We start from the raw sequence: 20,034 nt of genomic DNA, 5'->3' as shown, positions 1-20,034 counted from the left end.
AGCCTGGCTCCGCCCATAGAACCCACTAGAAACCGCATCACAAGGACACGTTGACCAATGGCGGCGCGGCTCACCGGCACCATCTTGGTGCAGGCACCTGGACGGCGCGGCCGCCATTTGGTGAGAACGCCAGACATGGCTGAGTGTCTGAGGGAGCACGGTAACTGGTCTTCGATTTACCTCGGCCCTCTTCACCTTTATCCCCTTCAACAAACACATCTTCAACCTGCTTTAAAGATGACGCTAGAGTGAGCGATTCTTTGTGAGCTGTTCTCCAGCAGCTCTTAAGATTAGATTTATTACAGTCACCTGTGCTGTAATACAGTGAAAAGTAGTGTTTTGCGTGTTCGTCGCTGATCTCCGGCGCCATCTTGGATTTCTGTAAAATTGCATGATGTGACTGCAGTAGAGGGTAGTTTTGGTTTAGAAGTCCCATCGTTTCCACTGCCTTCTCAGTGACCAGTTGTGATTTATTTCTCTTCCTCATCTGTTGATCTTCCAGATGCTGCTGGATATTGGCTGGGGTCTTGGTTCAGGGTTTCACTGTTGCGGTGTGTGAGCTGGAGCCGCTCATAGTTCTGGGCCCATAGCTCTTACAGGCAACATTAAGCAGAGGTTGATCCAAACTAGTGATTCCAATTTGACGTTTACTCCTCTTTTTGGGCGGCAGTAGTCCCAATTGTGTTCTGAGGAAGGGTCACCCAACCCGAAACATTAACTCTGATTTCTCACCACAGATGTTGCCAGACCTGCTGATCCTTTCTGGGAACTTCTATTTTTGTTTCTGATTTACAGCATCCACAGTTCTGTTAGTTTTTATATGCCAGTTCGTTTCATTATTGGTTTATAAATGTGAGCTGAGTATCGGAAAGGCTTAGAAGGAGTATTGCCAGGCAGCCACCTGATAGAAGTTACACTTTGACTCCATGCTGGAGCTTCAACGATTGTACATCTTAAATCTCCCCTCTCCCCTTATGGTTTGATGACTGATTTTATCGTTACATCCGTTGTAATAGTTCTCTTCTTTTTCAACCTCAATTCTAAGTCTGTCAGAATTACTAACAGGTGTTCTGTGAAATCTACTTTTAGGTCTGGAGATTCTTCAACCGAAGGGGCCTGGCAGCCGACTTTGGAATTGCGACCACAAACCCAGACGGACCAGACATTTACTAGCTTCTCACAGGCCTGACCTACCTGACCACATGGATAACCAGCAGCAAGGCCTGGCTGGTCTGGGAACAAGAACTGACCTCACGGAGACCCGAGGGACCAGACCCTTACCAGTTTCTCAAAGGTCCAACCAACTTGGCCGCGTGGTGCAACGACATCGAGGCCCTTCCAGCCCGAGAACGACACCTGACCTAACGGTCCGACATCAAGGGAACCTGACCTGTCCGGGGACAAGACCTGACCTCGCAGAGACCCGACATCGAAGAGACCTGACCAGACAGACTATAGGACCGCCTGAAGCACTCGAGGCTGTGACCAGTTCCCAGGATCTGACTAGATGCACTCACTTATCTCCTGTAGTGGCTCACGGCCCCAACCAATTCCAGGGCCCAACCAGAAGCAGCCACCAACCCAGGAAAAGGGGGAGACGTGCTGGCCTACAGGTGAGACTGAAACAACGTGGTTTCAAGTCCTCCCTCCCCAGCATATTCCTGGCAAATGTCCAAGCTATCGAAAACAAGCTAGATGAACTTAAAACTAGACTCACCTATCAGAGGGAATTGAGAGATTGCTGTGTGCTTTGTTTTACAGAGACATGGCTCACTCCCACTACACCTGACAATGCCTTACAGCCTGAGGGCTTCTCAATTCATCGGATGGACTGCACAGTGTCCTTGGGTAGGGCAAGGGATGGAGGGGTCTGCCTCCTAATCAATAACTCTTGGTGCTCAGATGTGGCCACCCTGCTAAGTTACTGCTCCCAGGACCTAGAATATTTAATGTTGAAGTGCCGTCCCTATTACCTGCCGCGGGAGTTCACCTGTGTTATTCTGACAGTAGTTTACATCCCACCCCATGCAGAAATGAAGAGTGCACTTGATGAAATATACACAGTTACAAATAGATTCGAGATGAAATACCCTGAGGCCTTGTTCATCATAGCTGGTGACTTCAACCAGGCCAACCTCAAAAGTGTTCTACCAAAATACCATCAACACGTCTCCTGTCCCACCAGAGGTGCAAACATTCTTGACCATTGCTACACAACTGTCAAAGATGCCTACTGCTCCATACCTCGCCCACATTTTGGAAACTCAGACCGTAACGCTGTGTTCCTTCTCCCAGCTTACAAGCAGAAACTGAAGCGGGAAAACCCAGTACAGAGAGTCGTACAGTGCTGGTCTGAAGAGACGGACAAGCTCCTACGTGACTGCTTCGAGTCGGTGGACTGGTCCGTATTCAAGAACTCAGCAGCCAACTTAAATGAGTATGCCACTACTGTTACAGACTTCATCAGTAAGTGTGTAGAAGACTGCGTGCCAAAGAAGTTAATCCGAGTGTTCCCCAACCAGAAACCATGGATGAACTGGGAGATTCACTCCCTCCTCAAGTCCAGGTCTGAGGCATTCAAGTCGGGTGACCCTGACCTATACAAGAAATCCAGGTACGACCTTCGTAAAGCCATCAGAGATGCCAAGAGACAGCACCAGAATAAGCTAGAGTCCCAGACTAACCATGCAAGCAGTTCTCATTTGTGGCAAGGCTTATGTGACATAATGGGCTACAAAGAATCAAGTAGAACTGCTGGCAGCAATACATCACTCTCCGATGAGCTTAATGCATTCTATGCTTGTTCCGAACAGAAGGTCAGTGAAACGATGTCCCCTGCTCCGATAGTCTGGAGTGCACCTGTACCCACAATCACCGTTGCAGATGTTAGATCAGCCTTTCTAAGAGTGAACCCACGGAAAGTGACTGGCCCGGATGGAATCCCTGGCCGTGCACTTGGATCCTGCGCAGACCAGCTTGCTGGAGTATTTGCTGACATCTTTAACCTCTCCTTGCTCCAATCTGAAGTCCCCAATTGCTTCAAGAAGACCACTATTGTCTCGATGCCAAAGGAAAATCAAGCATCGTGCCTCAATGACTACCATCCAGTGGCTCTGACATCCTTAATTATGAAGTGCTTTGAGAGTTTAGTCAAGGCTCACATCAACCCCAGCCTCCCAGCCTGTCTTGATCCTTTACAGTTCACCTACTGTCACAACAGGTCCACGGCAGACGCCATCTCTCTAGCCCTACACTCACCCCTTGAACATCGGGATAATTATGTCAGACTTATTGACTACAGCTCCACCTTCAACACCATAATTCCAATTAAACTGACCTCCAAACTCTGAGACCTAGGACTTTGCTCTGTCCTCTGTAACTGGATCCCCAACTTCTTGATCCATACACCACGATCAGTAAGGATAGGCAACAACACCTTCTCCACCATAATCGTTAACACCAGTGCCCCACAAAGCTGCATGCTCAGCCCCTTATAATACTGTTTGTACACACATGACTGTGTGTACAATTTCCACATAACTCAGTTTACAAGTTTGCTGACAACACCACCATTTTGTTTTGGATCTCAAAACAACGATGAGACAGAGTACAGGAAAGAAAGTATTCAGTGACATGGTGTAAGGGTAACAATCTGGCCTTCACTGTTGGCGAAAGAAAGAGCTGGTTATTGATTTCAGGAAGTGTAGTGGAGGATACTTCCCTGTCTATATCAATAGTGCTGAGTTGGAGATGTTCGAGTAGCAATCACCAACAATCTTCCTGCTATGACCAAGAAAGCACCACAATGCTTGTACACCCTCAGAAAGCCAAGGAAATTCGTAAAGTCCAAAAGGACTCTTAATTTTTAATAGATGTACAATAGAAAGCATCCTTTCAGTCTTGCAACTGCTCTTCCTGAGACGGCAAAAATTACAGCGTTGTGAATGCAGCCCAGTCCATCACATAAACCAGCCTTCCATCCGTTGACACGCTATCAGAGATAATGGGAACTGCAGATGCTGGAGAATTTGAAATGACAAAGTGTGGGGCTGGATGAACACAGCAGGCCAAGCAGCATCTTAGGAGCACAAAAGCTGACATTTCGGGCTGAGACCCTTCATCAGAAAGGGGGATGGGGAGAGGGTTCTGAAGTAAATAGGGAGAGGGGGAGGCGGATTGAAGGTGGATGGAGGAGAAGATAGGTGGAGAGGAGACAGACAAGTTAAAGGGGCGGGGATGGAGCCAGTAGAGGTGAGTGCAGATGGGGAGGTAGGGAGGGGATAGGTCCACTCGGGGAGGACGGACAGGTCACGGGGACGGGATGAGGTTAGGAGGTAGGGAATGGAAATGTGGCTTGAGGTGGGAGGAGGGGATAGGTGAGAGGAAGAACAAGTTAGGGAGGCGGGGACGAGCTGGACTGGTTTTGGGATGCAATGGCGGGAGGGGAGATTTTGAAGCTTGTGAAATCCACATTGATACCATTGGGCTGCAGGGTTCCCAAGCGTAATATGCGTTGCTGTTCCTGATGCCACCCGAAGGTTGCAGGAACAGCAACTCATTTTCCACTTGGGAACCCTGCAGCCCAATGGTATCAATGTGGATTTCGCCAGTTTCAAAATCTCCCCTTGCTCCACTGCGTCCCAAAACCAGCCCAGCCCGTCTCCATCTGCCTAATCTGTTCTTCCTCTCACCTATCCCCTCCTCCCACCTCAAGCAGCACCTCCATTTCCTACTTCCTAACCTCATCCCGCCCCCTTGACCTGTCCTTTCTCCCTGAACTGACCTATTCCCTCACTACCTCCCCACCTATACTCTCCTCTCCACCTATCTTCTCCTCTATCCATCTTCAGTCTGCTTCCCCCCCTCTCCCTATTCATTTCAGAACCCTCTGTCCATTCCCCTTTTCTGATGAAGGGTCTAGGCCCGAAACATGAGCTTTTGTGCTCCTAAGATGCTGCTTGGCCTGCTGTGTTCATCCAGCCCCACACTTTGTTATCTCTCTTCCATCTGTTGACTCTGTATACACCCCGCTGCGTCAGGAAGGCTGTCAATGTAATCAAAGACACCTCTCAGCCCAGTTATATACTCTTTCACCCTCTTCCTTTGGCAGAAGATAAAAAGTTTTAAAGCATATATCAAAGATTTAAGAACAGCTTCTTCCCCGCTGTTATCAGACATGAATGGGCCACTGTAATATTAATGTTGTTCTCTCTTGCACCTTCTGTATTGTTGTAACACTGTATTCTGTGCTATGACCTGATGTATTTATGTATGGTAAACATAGAAACATGGAAGATAGGAAAAGGAGGAGGCCATTCAGCCTTTGAGCCTGCTCCACCATTCATCATGATCAATGCTGATCATCCAACTCAATAGCCTAATCCTGCTTTATCCCCCAAACCTTTGATCCCATTCACTCCATGTGCTACGTCTAGATGCCTCTTGAATATGTCCAATGTTTGGGATCAGCTCCTTCCTTTGGCAGTGAGTTCCACAGGATCACCACTCTTTGGGTGAAGTAATGTCTCCTCATCTCAGTCCTAAACATCTACCCCCAGTCCTCAGACTGTGACACCTCGTTCTGGACATGCCCACCAACCCTGTTAGAAATTTTCTAAGTCTCAGTGAGATCCCCCCCCTCACTTGTGTGAACTCTGGCGAAAACAATTCCAACTTTGTCAATCTGTTCTCATTCGGCAGACTCGCAGTCCCTGGAATCAGCCTGGTAAACCTTCGCTGCGCTCCCTTGAGAGCAAGAAAACTCTCCCTCAGAAAAGGAGACCAAAACTGCACAAAATATTCTAGGTGTGGCCTCACCAAGGCCCTGTACAAGCGCAACAATATAACCCTGCTCCTGTACTGGAAACTTCTTGTAATGAAGGCCAACATACCAATTGTCTTCTTTACATACTGCTGCACCTGCATGCTTATCTTCAGTGACTGGTGCACAAGGACACCCAGGTCCTGTTGCACGCTCCCCTCTCCCAATTTACAGCCATTCTGGTAATAATCTGCTTTCTTGTTTTTGCTTCCAACGTGAATAACCTCAGATTTATCCAAATTATAATGCATCTACCATTGATTTGCGCACGCACTCAACCTAATGACGACATGCTGAAGGATCTCTGCATCCTCGTCACAGTTCACCCTCCCACCCAACTTGGTATCATCTGAAAACTTGGCGCTGTTTAGATTAGATAGATTCCCTACAGTGTGGAAACAGGCCTTTCGGTCCAACAAGTGCACACCGCCCCTTGGAACATCCCACCCAGATCCATCCCCCTATAACCCACACACCCTTGAACACCACGGGCAATTTAGTTTGGCCGATCCACCTAGCCTGCACATCTTTGGACTGTGGGAGGAAACTGGAGCACCCTGAGGAAACCCACGCAGACACGGGGACAATATGCAAACTCCACACAGACAGTTACCTGAGGCTAGAATCGAACCCGGGTCCCTGGTGCTGTGAGGCTGCAGTGCTAACCACTGTGCTACCATGCCGCCCACTGTTACATTTTGTTTCCTCATCATTAATATGCTTTGTGAATAGCTGGGGTCCCTATTCACAAAGCATATTAATGATTTGGATGAGGAAACAAAATATCTGTGGGCACTTCACTAGTTACTATCTGCCAGTATGAAATGATCTGCCTAAATAGCCCACAGAATAATACTTTTTACAGCAGCTGGTTCACGTGACAATAACAAATAATCCAACCTCTTCCATCCCAGACTCTGGGGAAATAAAACAAAGAACAGAAGGGGCTGAAGATCGCAAACAAAAACAAATTACTGGAGAAACTCAGTATGCCTGGCAGTATCTGTGGGGAGAGAAAGCAGATTTCATGAGAAATATGAGTGGGATGTTTATCTTGTTGTACCTGCAGTGCTATTCAATAGGATCATGGTTGATTCATCATTCCTCACTTCCACTTTCCTAACCTTTCTGCCTACTGCTTGATTCCCTTACTGGTTAAGAATGCATCTATCGCCACTTTAAATATACACAAGTTCTTTATCCCCACAGCTGTCTGAGGCAAGGAGTTCCAAAGATTATCCTCGGAAACAACCTTCATCTCAGTCGTAAATTGGTGCCCCTTTTATTTCTGAGACTATGCCCTTTGGTCCTACACCCTCCCATGAGGTGAAACATCCTCTCAACATTTACACTCTCAAGCCCCTTTTATTCCAAAGAGATCACCTCTCATAGTTTTAAACCATTATTAATCCTGCAGACTTATTCTGTAGAGGATCTACATTCTCTTTACTTATGGTTTTCCTTTTTAAATACTAGTAGAAACTTTAATAACTAGTTAGTTTTCTCTCGTGCTTTAATTTCTCCCGTTGTTTGCAGTGCGAATTCATGTTTTGTAGATACTACATGCATTCAGATACAGAACATTTAATACTTCTTATTATTTTTGCACCCTTTAGCCTTACCTGTTCGTCCACTCTTAGGTTTATACGGAATTTCCTGTTATGCTCTGAACATCATGTGTCATTTTCCATATTTGGGTTGGGGGGGAGCAGTGAGGAGGTAGGGTGGTGTGACGGTTTATCAATCAGTGCATTTTGTCCAAATTTATCTATAACACATAATTACTCATGCATTAACATCATAAGAAAAGAGAAAGATAGACCTTCTAAACGTCAGACCTTTGATGTCTGGAATTACATTTTTTGGACATTTCTGACCATTTTGAACAATAACATTTTTTTCTATCTTTAAAAGATTGCAGATTGACCAATTCAATTTCTCATTCAAACACTACCTGGCATTATAGAGTCACTGCAGGCAGCACTTATTTTACTTCTCACGTTGGATTAAACTTTTTTTAAGGTCAAAATCCATTGAATAGGACAGGTTGTGTGCTTTTTTTAGTCCTTGTTATGAGAAAAAATAAATTATTGTTAAAACATCATGTTTGAAATTATGATTGCAAAGCATAAGATATCCCACAAATGTGTTATTTTCAATAACAGGATACATTACATATGTTCTATTTTTAATTCTAAAAAGGCAGTTGTTACTGTGTTGTCAACTTCCACTGTTTTTGCTTGTTTTCTCATAATTGTCCGATGCTTGTTTTTTACTCTCCTTGGATTGCATTACTCCTGTTGTTTTATTTTCCATCATTATTTTGCATCATTCAGTAATTTCAATGAGCCCAGAGCAGACTTGATGGACTCCCAGCATGGACTCCCTGCTTTAGAACTTTAGGACTATAATGCTGAACCTTGACCTGTATTTCTTTATTTTTATAATTTATTCCTAAGATTTTGTACCTAGGCATCTTTCTACCTAAGATGGTGCTGGAACTGGTGACTTTGTACACTTTTTGCTGTACTCATGTATCCCTGTTCTTGAGTAGGTGTGATGATAAAACTAATTCTAAGTTGCTCATTAGTGTAGAGTCCATATTTATTACGTGATGATCATGCTCACTTGGCTTTTTTTAATATCATGGGAGACTTTGTTCAGTTCAGGAAATGATATGGTTTTCTCTGCACTTTTTTGCCTTAATATATTATTACCAAATCAAATTCATGCTATTACAGTTGTCACCCATGAAAAAAAATGCAGAAAACTGTTTCCTGCACTTCATACCATATGAGATAATGTCAGTGTTCTAACCAAACTAGGTTTTAGTGTGGGGATTACAGATCCAGCATTACTATAATTAAGTGTTTTGTAAGATCAAACCACTTGACTTTGGTTTCTCTCATCTTAGCTGTCAGTTCCATCTCCCTCCCTAGCCACTTTTTTAGGCTGAAAGAGGGTGACCGGAACCTCAGAACAGCTGAACCGAGATATTAACTCCATATTCTGACTCAGAGATCATCTACTTGCAACTCCATACTATCACTAATCAAAATCCCTGCCCCTACCTATCTGCCGTGGAAATGTTTTAACAATGCTTTTGATACCTGCATACTCAGTTGCATCAGTGTTTGTCTTGCTAGCTTCTCATCCATTTCATTCAAAATCTTTTGCTTGTATCTTCACTTGCATAAATTCCCATTACACAACACCCTTGTTCCACATGATGTGTGTTGGCTTCCATTTAAAAAGATGAAATATTTCAATTTCAGATCCCTCCATGACATTGACCTTAATCTCTGCAACCTCTTCTAGGCCTACAACCACATTACACCTCCCCCCTTCCCAAACTTCCTTGAATTCTAGACTTGCCACAGAATCCCTACAGAAAGAGACCATTCAGCTCATCAGGTCTGCATCCACCTGAAGAGCATTCCTCTTATACCCAGACCCTGTAACCCTGCATTTACCGTGCCTAATTCACCTAACCTGCATGCTATGGACTAATTTAGTACAGCCATTCCACCTAATCTGTTCATTTTTGGAAGGAAACTGGGGCACCTGGTGGAAACCTAAGCAGACATGGAAAACATACAAACTCCATGCAGTCACCCAAGTTGGGATTGAACCCACATGTCTGGTGCTGTGAAGCACAGTGCTAATTGTTGTGTCACCCTATTTATTTGTTGCCCTTCATCTACTTTGCCCGTCAGTGGTGGCTATTTTATCAGTTATCTAAGCCCTAGGCTTTGGAGTTTCCTACCTAATCCTCTTTGCCTTCATCCCATGTGACATTTTTCACTCAAGCAAACATCAGTTGAAACCAGTCGTGAATATCAATCGGAGATAACTGATTTGGATTGAAATTAATGGGTAATGATTTTAACTCTATGCAACTAGATTGAAGTTATAACTGGCAGCCTGTTAGTAACCCAAGTTTCCCAATTCACTTTAACTGGGCTATTTGAATCGTACTGTTACCAGCTGATGCCTGGAACCAACTGATGTTTATTGGAACAACAGTCAATGGCGGGGCTGTATGAAGTGATATACAACAAAGAGATCTAGAGGTACAAGTTCTTGATCTGTCAAAGTGGAGTAACAAGTAGACAGGATAGTGAAGAAGGCTTTCAGTATGCTTGCTTTCATTGGGCACAGCGTTGAGTATAGGAGTCGGGACATTTTTTGTTGCAGCTGTACAAGACATTGGTGTGGCCATATTTAGAGTACTGTGTGCAGCTCTGGTCAACCAACTATATAAAGGTTACAAACTAGAAAGAGCATAGAAAAAAAATTACTAGGATGCAACTTGGACTGGAAGGTTTGAGTCATAAGGAGAGGGTGGATAGGCTGGGATATTTTTCCTTGGAGTGTAGGAGATTGATGGCTGACCTTATAGAAGTCTATAAGATTGTGAGAGGCATAGATAAAGTAGATAGCCAACAGCTATTTCCCATGGTAGTGGAGTCTAAAACTAGAGAGTATAGGTTTAAGGTGAGCGAGGGATACAAAAGGGTCCAGGGCAGTTTTTCATACAGATGGTAGTCAGTGCCTGGAATGGGCTGCCAGAGGTATTGGTGAAGGTGAGTACAATTTTGCCATTCAAGAATCTTTTGGACACAAGTGGATGGGATAGGTGTGGAGGGATATGGCCCAAAGGCAGGAAATTGGGACTAGATTAGTTGTAAAAGCTGGGCAGCACAGACAAGTTGGACAAAGACCCTGTTTCCATACTGTAAACCTCTATAACTTTATAAGTTGACAGGCAATTTGGAACCAGTTAACTTGAGCCTATTGATATGTGGTTTTAGATTCTTTTACCTGGAAATGGTACCAGTTGAAGCCAGCTAGGTTGACTTGCGTCAAAATATTACCTAAGTAAATCTGCAGGGCAACAAGACATTGGCTTGTCAGTACACATGCCCACTCTGGGTTTTCAACATGCTACGTAGAATACAATGGTATTTATTTTTACACTTCACATTTTTCACGACGTTGCACAGATACAAGTTTACTAATGTTGTGCATTCAGTTGTTATTTTACTGGTTTTAGGTACAGCAGCTACATTCTCAGGGTTGCACAGCAAAAGAAAGTGCATTATGTTGAAAACTACAAAGCTGGAGGAGGATCTGTCCCTTCGCACCTAATTATTGACTTTAGAGAAAATTGCTCGCTGATTGTCACTGGTTCTAATATTGCATCATTGATTTGGAGCTGACACTTGTCTCTTAATGCTGCTATGAAGCTTCATGGGACGTTTTGGTACACTAAAGTACTATATCATTGAAAGCAGATTTTGCTATTATCTCACACGTGGTATTTCATGGACAAATAACTTTGCTTGAACTGGCTATTGTTAATGTGTAAGCTTTTTCTTCTGCCTTGAGACCATGATCATGCATCATAGCCAATTCGCAAGAAATCAGAGTAGATAGATTCATTTTGTTATTTGTTAGATAAAGAAACACCATGTTTTTGTGCTGATAAGAAGGTAGGTATATATTGTATTACCAATGTCCTACAATGCCCATCAGACACTAGGTGTCACTGCTCATTAACATAACGTATTAGAACATAGGACAAACAAGATCATACATAGGCATGAAAATTCATCTACAGAGTTTCAGTACTTTGGGAATGTCACAAGATATGGCCTATGCTCTTGATGAAATGTTACGTTGGACATATATCCTAATGAATAGCTAATGTCTGCTGCCTTCCCAGAGCCCAATTCATACGTTTTTGTTTGTAAAGGTTTTATCACAGAGCAAAGTCAATTACTGTACCAGATCATTTTCTATAACTAGGTCCACATGTCTTGTCCCCGGTTGGGTCTTTTTCCTTGCAAAGACAATGCTGAAGAGTGATCCAATACAGGTCTAAACCTAGGATAAAGCTGAAGTAGAAATTATTTCACATGCGTGAAGGAGCAATAAGATTGTCACTGTTGTGTAAAGGTCTGAAAGGGTTAATACTGAGGTACCATAGGTGTACCATAGGCATGACCCACTGTGGTGGTGTCATATGAACAGGATTGGGAAGATAAAATGAGACATCTGGTCTTCAAAGTTAATTGATGTCTACCATATCAACGTAAGCTGTAACTGGTTGCGAACAGGCAATTAATTACTTCTTGTTAACTATAAGAGACTAGACTGGCAAGTGATTTTCCTCTACTATACTGAACCAAGCAGGCATGGGCACCAGGAACATAAGTAGACCATTTAACCCATCGAGCATGCTCTGTCACTGAATGAGATCATGACTGATCTGATGATCCTCAACACCGCCTTCCCACATTTTCCCTCATAACATTTCATTCCCTTATTTACTCAAAATCTGACTACATTTATGTCCTAAAGCTTCCTACAGTAAAAGAGGATGTTGGTAGCAACCTTTAACACAAGCAACAGCTCATTCAGTGCAGTGACCTGGTTTGCCCAAACAACATTCACTGAGAGGCCAAATAGGAACCAGAATCTACTGAATCATGAGATAAGAATAAAGAACCTCCAGACACCGGGAGTACCACAGTCAAACATATATTGCTGAAAGGATAGGTATGAGATGATTTTGCACACGTGGACTAATGCAGGAATGTTAAATTTCAAATGATCACAGCAATTTAAACTACTGGAGAAAATGTTGGTGATTCGTTGGTGAGGTTGACGCTGATTGTCCAAGGCATTGACATGGAGAAAAGTCCCCCAGTTTCTGAGTAATTCAAAAATATACAAGGCTTCAAAATGTTTTACTTTGTTTGCAGGGAGCAAGTCCCTGTGTAAATGTATTTCACTTTAGCAAACTCAAATTACAAGCAAGTTACAAGCTTAACTGATTATTTTAAATGGTTTTTATTGCAGCTGTTAATACATTCAGAATTATTCAAAAAATGTCCCCAACCGTGGAATCGCATTTCATGGTAGATGGTTTATTTTGGGTTTTGCAACTCCACTCATCCTCCGACAATTCCGCCATCTACAATCCGACCCCACCACCCAAGACATTTTTCCATCCCCACCCTTGTCTGCTTTCCGGAGAGACCACTCTCTCCGTGACTCCCTTGTTCGCTCCACACTGCCCTCCAACCCCACCACACCCGGCACCTTCCCCTGCAACTGCAGGAAATGCTACACTTGCCCCCACACCTCCTCCCTCACCCCTATCCCAGGCCCCAAGCTGACTTTCCATATTAAGCAGAGGTTCACCTGCACATCTACCAATGTGGTATACTGCATCCACTGTACCCGGTGTGGCTTCCGCTACATTGGGGAAACCAAGCGGAGGCTTGGGGACCGCTTTGCAGAACACCTCCGCTCGGTTCGCAATAAACAATTGCACCTTCCAGTGGCAAACCATTTCCACTCCCCCTCCCATTCTTTAGATGACATGTCCATCATGGGCCTCCTGCAGTGCCACAATGATGCCACCCGAAAGTTGCAGGAACAGCAACTCATATTCCGCTTGGGAACCCTGCAGCCCAATGGTATCAATGTGGACTTCAGCTTCAAAATCTCCCCTTCCCCCATCGCATCCCAAAACCAGCCCAGTTTGTCCCCTCCCCCCACTGCACCACACAACCAGCCCAGCTCTTCCCCTCCATTCACTGTATCCCAAAACCAGTTCAACCTGTCTCTGCTTCCCTAACCCGTTCTTCCTCTCACCCATCCCTTCCTCCCACCCCAAGCCGCACCTCCATCTCCTACCTACTAACCTCATCCCACCTCCTTGACCTGTCCGTCTTCTCTGGACTGACTATCCCCTCCCTACCTCCACACCTATACTCTCCTCTCCACCTATCTTCTTTTCTCTCCATCTTCGGTCTGCCTCCCCCTCTCTCCCTATTTATTCCAGAACCCTCACTCCATCCCCCTCTCTGATGAAGGGTCTAGGCCCAAAACGCCAGTTTTTGTGCTCCTGAGATGCTGCTTGGCCTGCTGTGTTCATCCAGCCTCACATTTTGTTATCTTGGATTCTCCAGCATCTGCAGTTCCCATTATCACTCAGCATTGTCTGTGCTCTGTCCGTTATGAACAGCAAAGGAACATTTTGCTTGATTCAATCAGCCTGGCACTGGAATGAAAGCCCTCCAAACCTGGCATCATGGCAGATCTCAAAAATGCCCAGTCTATCCTAAATTACCCTCATAAGACAAAGTATCTCAAAGATTTGAATAACGTGTTAAGCAAACGTTTCATGCTAGGACAATAATATGGCTGCATGAATAGTACTTTGCATTAACAGTCTTTCACACAATTGTACAAAATCATGGATAAATTTCACGGATAATGTGGCACTCAAGTGAATAAAATCCAACAAATTCCTAAAACTGGACAGCCAACACCATAGGCTTCTAAAAGAGATTACCGCAGTGATAGTGGGTGTGAGGGCTACAATTTTCCAAAAATTCCTAGACTTTTGAATGGACCCTTGAGTTTGGACATTTGCAAAAGTAACACTGCATATCCAGGAAGAAAAGAGAGTGAAAACCAGGAGCAATAGTTCAGTTAGCCTGACAGTCGTCATTGGATAAATGCTGGACTCTATTGTTAGGAGATATGCATTTAGAAATGGTATAGTATGATTGGAACATGTCAAGAGATAGTAGGAACTGCAGATACTGGAGAATCTGAGATAACAAGATGTAGAGCTGGATGAACACAGCAGACCAAGCAGCATCAGAGCAGCAGGAAGGATGACGTTTCGGGCCTGGACCCTTCTTCAGAAAAAAGCCCGAAACGTCAGCTTTCCTGCTCCTTTGATGCTGCTTGGCCTGCTGTGTTCATCCAGCTCTACACCTTGTTATCTTGGAACATGCCAATTTGGGTTCATGAAAAGAAAATCTTGTTTGACGAGTTTATTAGAATATTTTTAAGAATGCAGCAGAGCAGATGAAGAGGTACAAGGAGACGTAATATGCTTGGATTTCCAAAAAGCATTCAATAAGCTGACATCATTAATAGGATGAGTGTTGATGGGGTTGTGGATGATGTATTAGCATGCACAGCTTTCCTGCTTCATTGCCAATTCATACCCTTATATGGGCTATTATTGCCCTCTGCAGCTAATGTTAATCTAGCATCAGGCAAGGGACTTTCCAGGTAGGGTCATAACAAGTGACGAAAAATCTAAAAGTACTTAATATCTGATTAAGGAATACAGCATTGTGAATTGGGAATGCCCACAGAGAGTAGTCCCAGTCCTCATTACAGCCAAGAATTCTCATGGTGCATTGCTTTCAGTCCTTGGAGAGAAAAAACTATGAAGGCAATATCCAGAAATATTGACAATAAAGGCCTTTGTTGTCACACTGCTAGTCTGGTGTGAGGACAAGGAGATCTTTGGTGAAAGAGAATTACATCTTTCAGGTAGAATTCCCTGGCTCCTGTGGAGCCTTGGACCTCACATTTCTGGTCAGCATTGCTTTGGGCCAAAGCCAAACATTGGCCAAAACTGAAGATTCATCAATAGTTCTCACTGGGCTTGCATCCACTGTACCCGGTGTGGCTTCCTCTACATTGGGGAAACCAAGCGGAGGCTTGGGGACCGCTTTGCAGAACACCTCCGCTTGGTTCGCAATAAACGACTGCACCTCCCAGTCGCAAACCATTTCCACTCCTCCTCCCATTCTTTAGATGACATGTCCATCATGGGCCTCCTGCAGTGCCACAATGATGCCACCCGAAAGTTGCAGGAACAGCAACTCATATTCCGCTTGGGAACCCTGCAGCCCAATGGTATCAATGTGGACTTCACCAACTTCAAAATCTCCCCTTCCCCCACCGCATCCCAAAACCAGCCCAGTTCGTCCCCTCCCCCCACTGCACCACACAACCAGCCCAGCTCTTTCCCTCCCCCCACTGCATCCCAAAACCAGTCCAACCTGTCTCTGCTTCCCTAACCTGTTCTTCCTCTCACCCATCCCTTCCTCCCACCCCAAGTCGCACCTCCATCTCCCACCTACTAACCTCATCCCACCTCCTTGACCTGTCTGTCTTCCCTGGACTGACCTATCCCCTCCCTACCTCCCCACCTATACTCTCCTCTCCACCTATCTTCTTTTCTCTCCATCTTCGGTCCGCCTCCCACTGTCTCCCTATTTATTCCAGAACCCTCTCCCCATCCCCCTCTCTGATGAAGGGTCTAGGCCCGAAACGTCAGCTTTTGTGCTCCTGAGATGCTGCTTGGCCTGCTGTATTCATCCAGCTCCACACTTTGTTATCTCGGATTCTCCAGCATCTGCAGTTCCCATTATCACTAGCCAAATATCTGTTCTTTCAAGAAGAGTCTGTTGATAGTGAAGAGGAACAGGAATCCTGACTTCTTATTTTCTCTCAAACTAAAATATGATGAAGTCAACTCATGTCAGATCTGAAATCTTTAACTGAGGGACAAATTTTCAAACCTTATAATTTAGAACCTCAACTTTGGTCAGTACAGACAAAGTTGACATTTATTGGTATCAATACTTGTTTCCCTGCTTTCTTAAATTTGAATATCTTGGAGGCAATTTAAGTTAAATGTCAGACTGTATGAGATAGCAGTAATATTGTGGCCCAGAATCTGGGTTGGGGTAGGGGAGTTCCTGACATCTAGAGTGTTATTGGAGTGGTACATATTTTACAGTCTGACAGTTGCATAGTCATTTTAACTGAAACCAACGCTTTTTTATTTACTGGTTTCTAAGACTCATATCCTCTAAATTATTACCTGAGGAAACTGGATTTCTTGGTCAGTAACTTAATCATTATCCTCTAAAATTAAAGTTCTCCTGAGATTTGAACTCAGATTAACCAGTACACCCTAGAACCACATGCTAGCTGGTCAGCAGAACTATCAGTCAAACATATACTTGAAGCTTTGAACTAGGTTTGGCATTAATCTAAAAGCACAAAGCTTCGATGTTTGTAACCTGTTCCAAAACTCAATTGGAGAGTGTTCGGAAAAGATTTCTCAGGCTGTTGCCAGGACTGGAGGGTTTGCGTTATAAGGATGGGTTGGATAGACTGGGACTTTTTTCACTGGAGCGTAGGAGGTAGATGGCTCACCTTATAGAGGTTTATTAGAAGGATAAGGGGCATAGATGAGGAAAGGGAGTTCAAAACTAGGGTCATATTTTTAAGATGAGAGGAGAAAGATTTGAAAGGTACCTGGGGGGCAACTTTTTCACACAGAAGGTAGTTCATGTTTGGAATGAACTGTCAGAGGATGCAGGCACAGTTACATTTAAAAGACAAGATCAGGAAAGGTTCAGAGGGATTTGGGCCAAACGTCAGCAAATGGGGTTGGTTTAGTTTGAGAAACTTGGTCAGCATGGATATGTTGGCACGAAGGTATTGTTTCCTGTCTGTATGGCTCTATTACTTTTTTAAAAGGAGCTAGAGAGAAAACGGAATTAAAAATCAGTTAGCCTCACATTGACATTGGTGGGGAAAGTGCAATAGTTCATTATAAAATATTTAGTAGCAGAGCACTTAGAAAATAGTGACAGAATCGAACAGAGTCAGAATAGATTTACAATTGGGAAATCATGATTTGCAAATTTACTGGAATTTTCCAAGGATGTAACTAGCAGAGTTGATCATTAGAACTGGTGGATGCACATTACTTGGGACTTTCATAAAGCTTTCAATAAGGTCCCACATAAGAGACCAGTGTGTAAAATTAAAGCGCATGGTATTGGGGTAGTGTGCTGAGATGGATAGAGAACTGGTTACAAGACACGAAACAAAGAGTGGGAATACATAGTATTTTTTTCTGTTTGCCACCCAGTGACTAATGGGATTTTGGGGGATCAGTGCTTGGGCCTCAGCTATTCACAATGTATATATTCATGATTTAGATGAAGGAACTAAATGTAACATCTTTGTTTTGCAGATGTCACAAAGCTGGGTGGGAAGATGAGCTGCGATGAAGATACAGAGAAGCTTCAGTCTGATTTGGACAAGTTTAGTGAGTGAGCAAATTCAGTATAGTGTGGATAAATGTGAGTTATCCATTTGGGTAGCAAAAACAGGAAGGCAGAATATAATCTGAAATGGTAGCAGAACAGGAAAGGGGGAGATGCCATGAAACCCAGGTATCCTTGTACACCAGTCATTGCAAGTAAGCATTCAGCTGCAGTAGGTAGTGAAGAATGCACATAGTATGTTGTCCTTGCGTACAGGAGCAGTGATATGATGTGCAACTGCACAGAGCCTTAGTGTAACCACACCTGGAGTATTGTGTGCAGCTTTGATCTTATCAGAGGAAGGATGTTCAGGCCATGAAAAGATTGCAATGAAAATTTGCCAGACACATTCCTGTCAAAACTGGATGCCAAGGCTGTTGTACAAACAGATACCAGGTCGGTTAACATCACATTCACTGTTTAGAGTTTAGAAGAATGAGGGCAAATCTTGTAAAAACTATACAATTCTAACAGGTCTCTTTCAGAAGGCAGAATCAAAGAATAAGAGGTAGGCAATTTTGAACAGAGATAAGGAGAACTTTCTTCGCCCAAAGAGTGGTGAACTTGTGAAATTCTCTGCCACAGAATGCAGTTAAGGCCAAAACATTGAATATTTTCAAGAAGAAGTTAGATATAATTCTTAGGGGTAAAGAGATGAAAGGGTTTGGGGAGAATGCAGGGACCTGCCTACCAGGAGGTGTCACTAATAGAGATAACAGGAACTGCAGATGTTGGAAAATCTGAGATAACAAGGTGTAGAGCTGGATGAACACAGCAGGCCAAACAGCATCAGAGGAGCAGGAAGGCTGATGTTTCAGGCCTAGAGGGCCTAGGCCAGAAATGTCAGCCTTCCTGCTCCTCTGATGCTGCTTGGCCTGCTGTGTTCATCCAGCTCTACACCTTGTTATCTCAGGTGTCACTAATGCTTTGTTGAATATGGTAAAACAGTACAGATCTTGAGAGGGGCATGGTGGGATAGAACCAAGATTTTGAATGAACATTGCCAACATTTTTAATTAGAAATGGGCACTCCAGGAGGTGAATTTGCTACGTAGCAAATTTATGGTTGGTAAAAATGCCACAACAAGAATCAAAAAATGAATACACATGTTTTAAAAAAAACTTCATGTGCCTCAGTGGATGTCCTTGCCTAACCCTTAAGGAATGGAACATTTTTCAAACAGCCAAGATTGTTATGGGCATTTGAAAGAGGGGGAGGACAATGGTGATAAATTGAGAGTAAAGATGCCAAAGATGAATTGACACATGGAGAAAAAATATTTTCTAGATATTTGGAATAATGACAAGGTCAGTCTTTGAGTAACAATGATAGCCTTATTTAAGTGTGTTTCGTTTACCTGATCTTTGATTTGGTTTATGTTCAAGAGATTCTTGAGAAATCACATTTGCATATATAGTTCCTGCCACTACTTTTTCTTCATTCCATTCAAGTTCACCAACTGTCTATAGGAATAATAAAAAAAAACTTACTGGCATTATTGAATATTATGGCAATAAAATTGATGTTTTTGAGTACCCTTCCTTTCATAGGAACATTAGGAACAGGAGAAGGCCTTTCAGCTCCTTGAACCTGCTCTGTATGAGATGATCTATGGCCTAACTCCATATAAATGCCTTTGGCCCATGTCCTTCAAAACCTTTGCTTAACAAGAAAATTATCTATCTAAGATTTAAAATACTGATCCAGCATCCATTGCCATTTGTGGAAGAGGATTCCAAATATCTACCATCCTTTGTGTGTTGAAGTACTTCCCAACAGCCTAAGTTTTCCAATAATTAGGTTATTCTCAACTCTTCTTTCTGTTGTTTGGGTTTTAACTATAGTGTTCAAATAAATTGTGTTTTGCTTAGTGTTGAGTAGTTTGACCAGTCGCATCACATCTAGAAAATGCACTTTACATCTACTTTTCAAATGAGAAAAAGTTAGGGTCTATGCTACCTTCTTAAAATATTTTGAGAAGATCTGGCCTGGTCCATAACGCCATGTGGAGGTTTTTAAAATCATGACGTGCATAGGTAAGGTGAATAGTAAAGGTTTTCTTAAGGTGGGAAATTTCAAAACGGGGGGGCATATTTTAAAGAGAGAGAGAGGAGATAATGGGAACTGCAGATGCTGGAGATTCCAAGATAATAAAATGTGAGGCTGGATGAACACAGCAGGCCAAGCAGCATCTCAGGAGCACAAAAGCTGACGTTTCGGGCCTAGACCCTTCATCAGAGAGGGGGATGGGGGGAGGG

General features: G+C 43.5%; 1 protein-coding gene across 2 annotated transcripts; it reads left to right on the top strand.

Annotated features, from left to right (window-relative positions):
- Positions 1 to 98: 98 nt before the first annotated feature.
- Positions 99 to 4,058, top strand: LOC125465079 (uncharacterized). 2 transcript variants are annotated; one of them, XM_048558183.2, is made up of 2 exons: positions 99 to 160; positions 1,090 to 4,058. In XM_048558183.2, exons 1-2 carry the CDS (start codon positions 136 to 138, stop codon positions 3,348 to 3,350), a joined length of 2,286 nt encoding a protein of 761 aa, XP_048414140.1. In that variant the 5' UTR covers positions 99 to 135; the 3' UTR covers positions 3,351 to 4,058. The 2 variants fall into 2 exon arrangements, with proteins under 2 accessions (XP_048414140.1, XP_048414141.1); XM_048558184.2 differs by having other exon boundaries at positions 148 to 248.
- Positions 4,059 to 20,034: the final 15,976 nt, after the last annotated feature.

This window comes from Stegostoma tigrinum, chromosome 24 (assembly GCF_030684315.1).
Source record: "Stegostoma tigrinum isolate sSteTig4 chromosome 24, sSteTig4.hap1, whole genome shotgun sequence".
NCBI lineage: Eukaryota > Metazoa > Chordata > Chondrichthyes > Orectolobiformes > Stegostomatidae > Stegostoma > Stegostoma tigrinum.
Note: the sequence above shows the minus strand (reverse complement) of the source record. Positions and strands in the feature narration are given on the sequence as shown.

Excerpts from the sequence above, each read along its gene's own strand:
- LOC125465079 (XM_048558183.2), top strand. The coding sequence starts at position 136 with ATGGCTGAGTGTCTGAGGGAGCACG. Across the intron at positions 161-1,089 it reads TGAGTGTCTGAGGGAGCACG|GTCTGGAGATTCTTCAACCG; the intron begins GTAACTGGTCTT and ends ATCTACTTTTAG.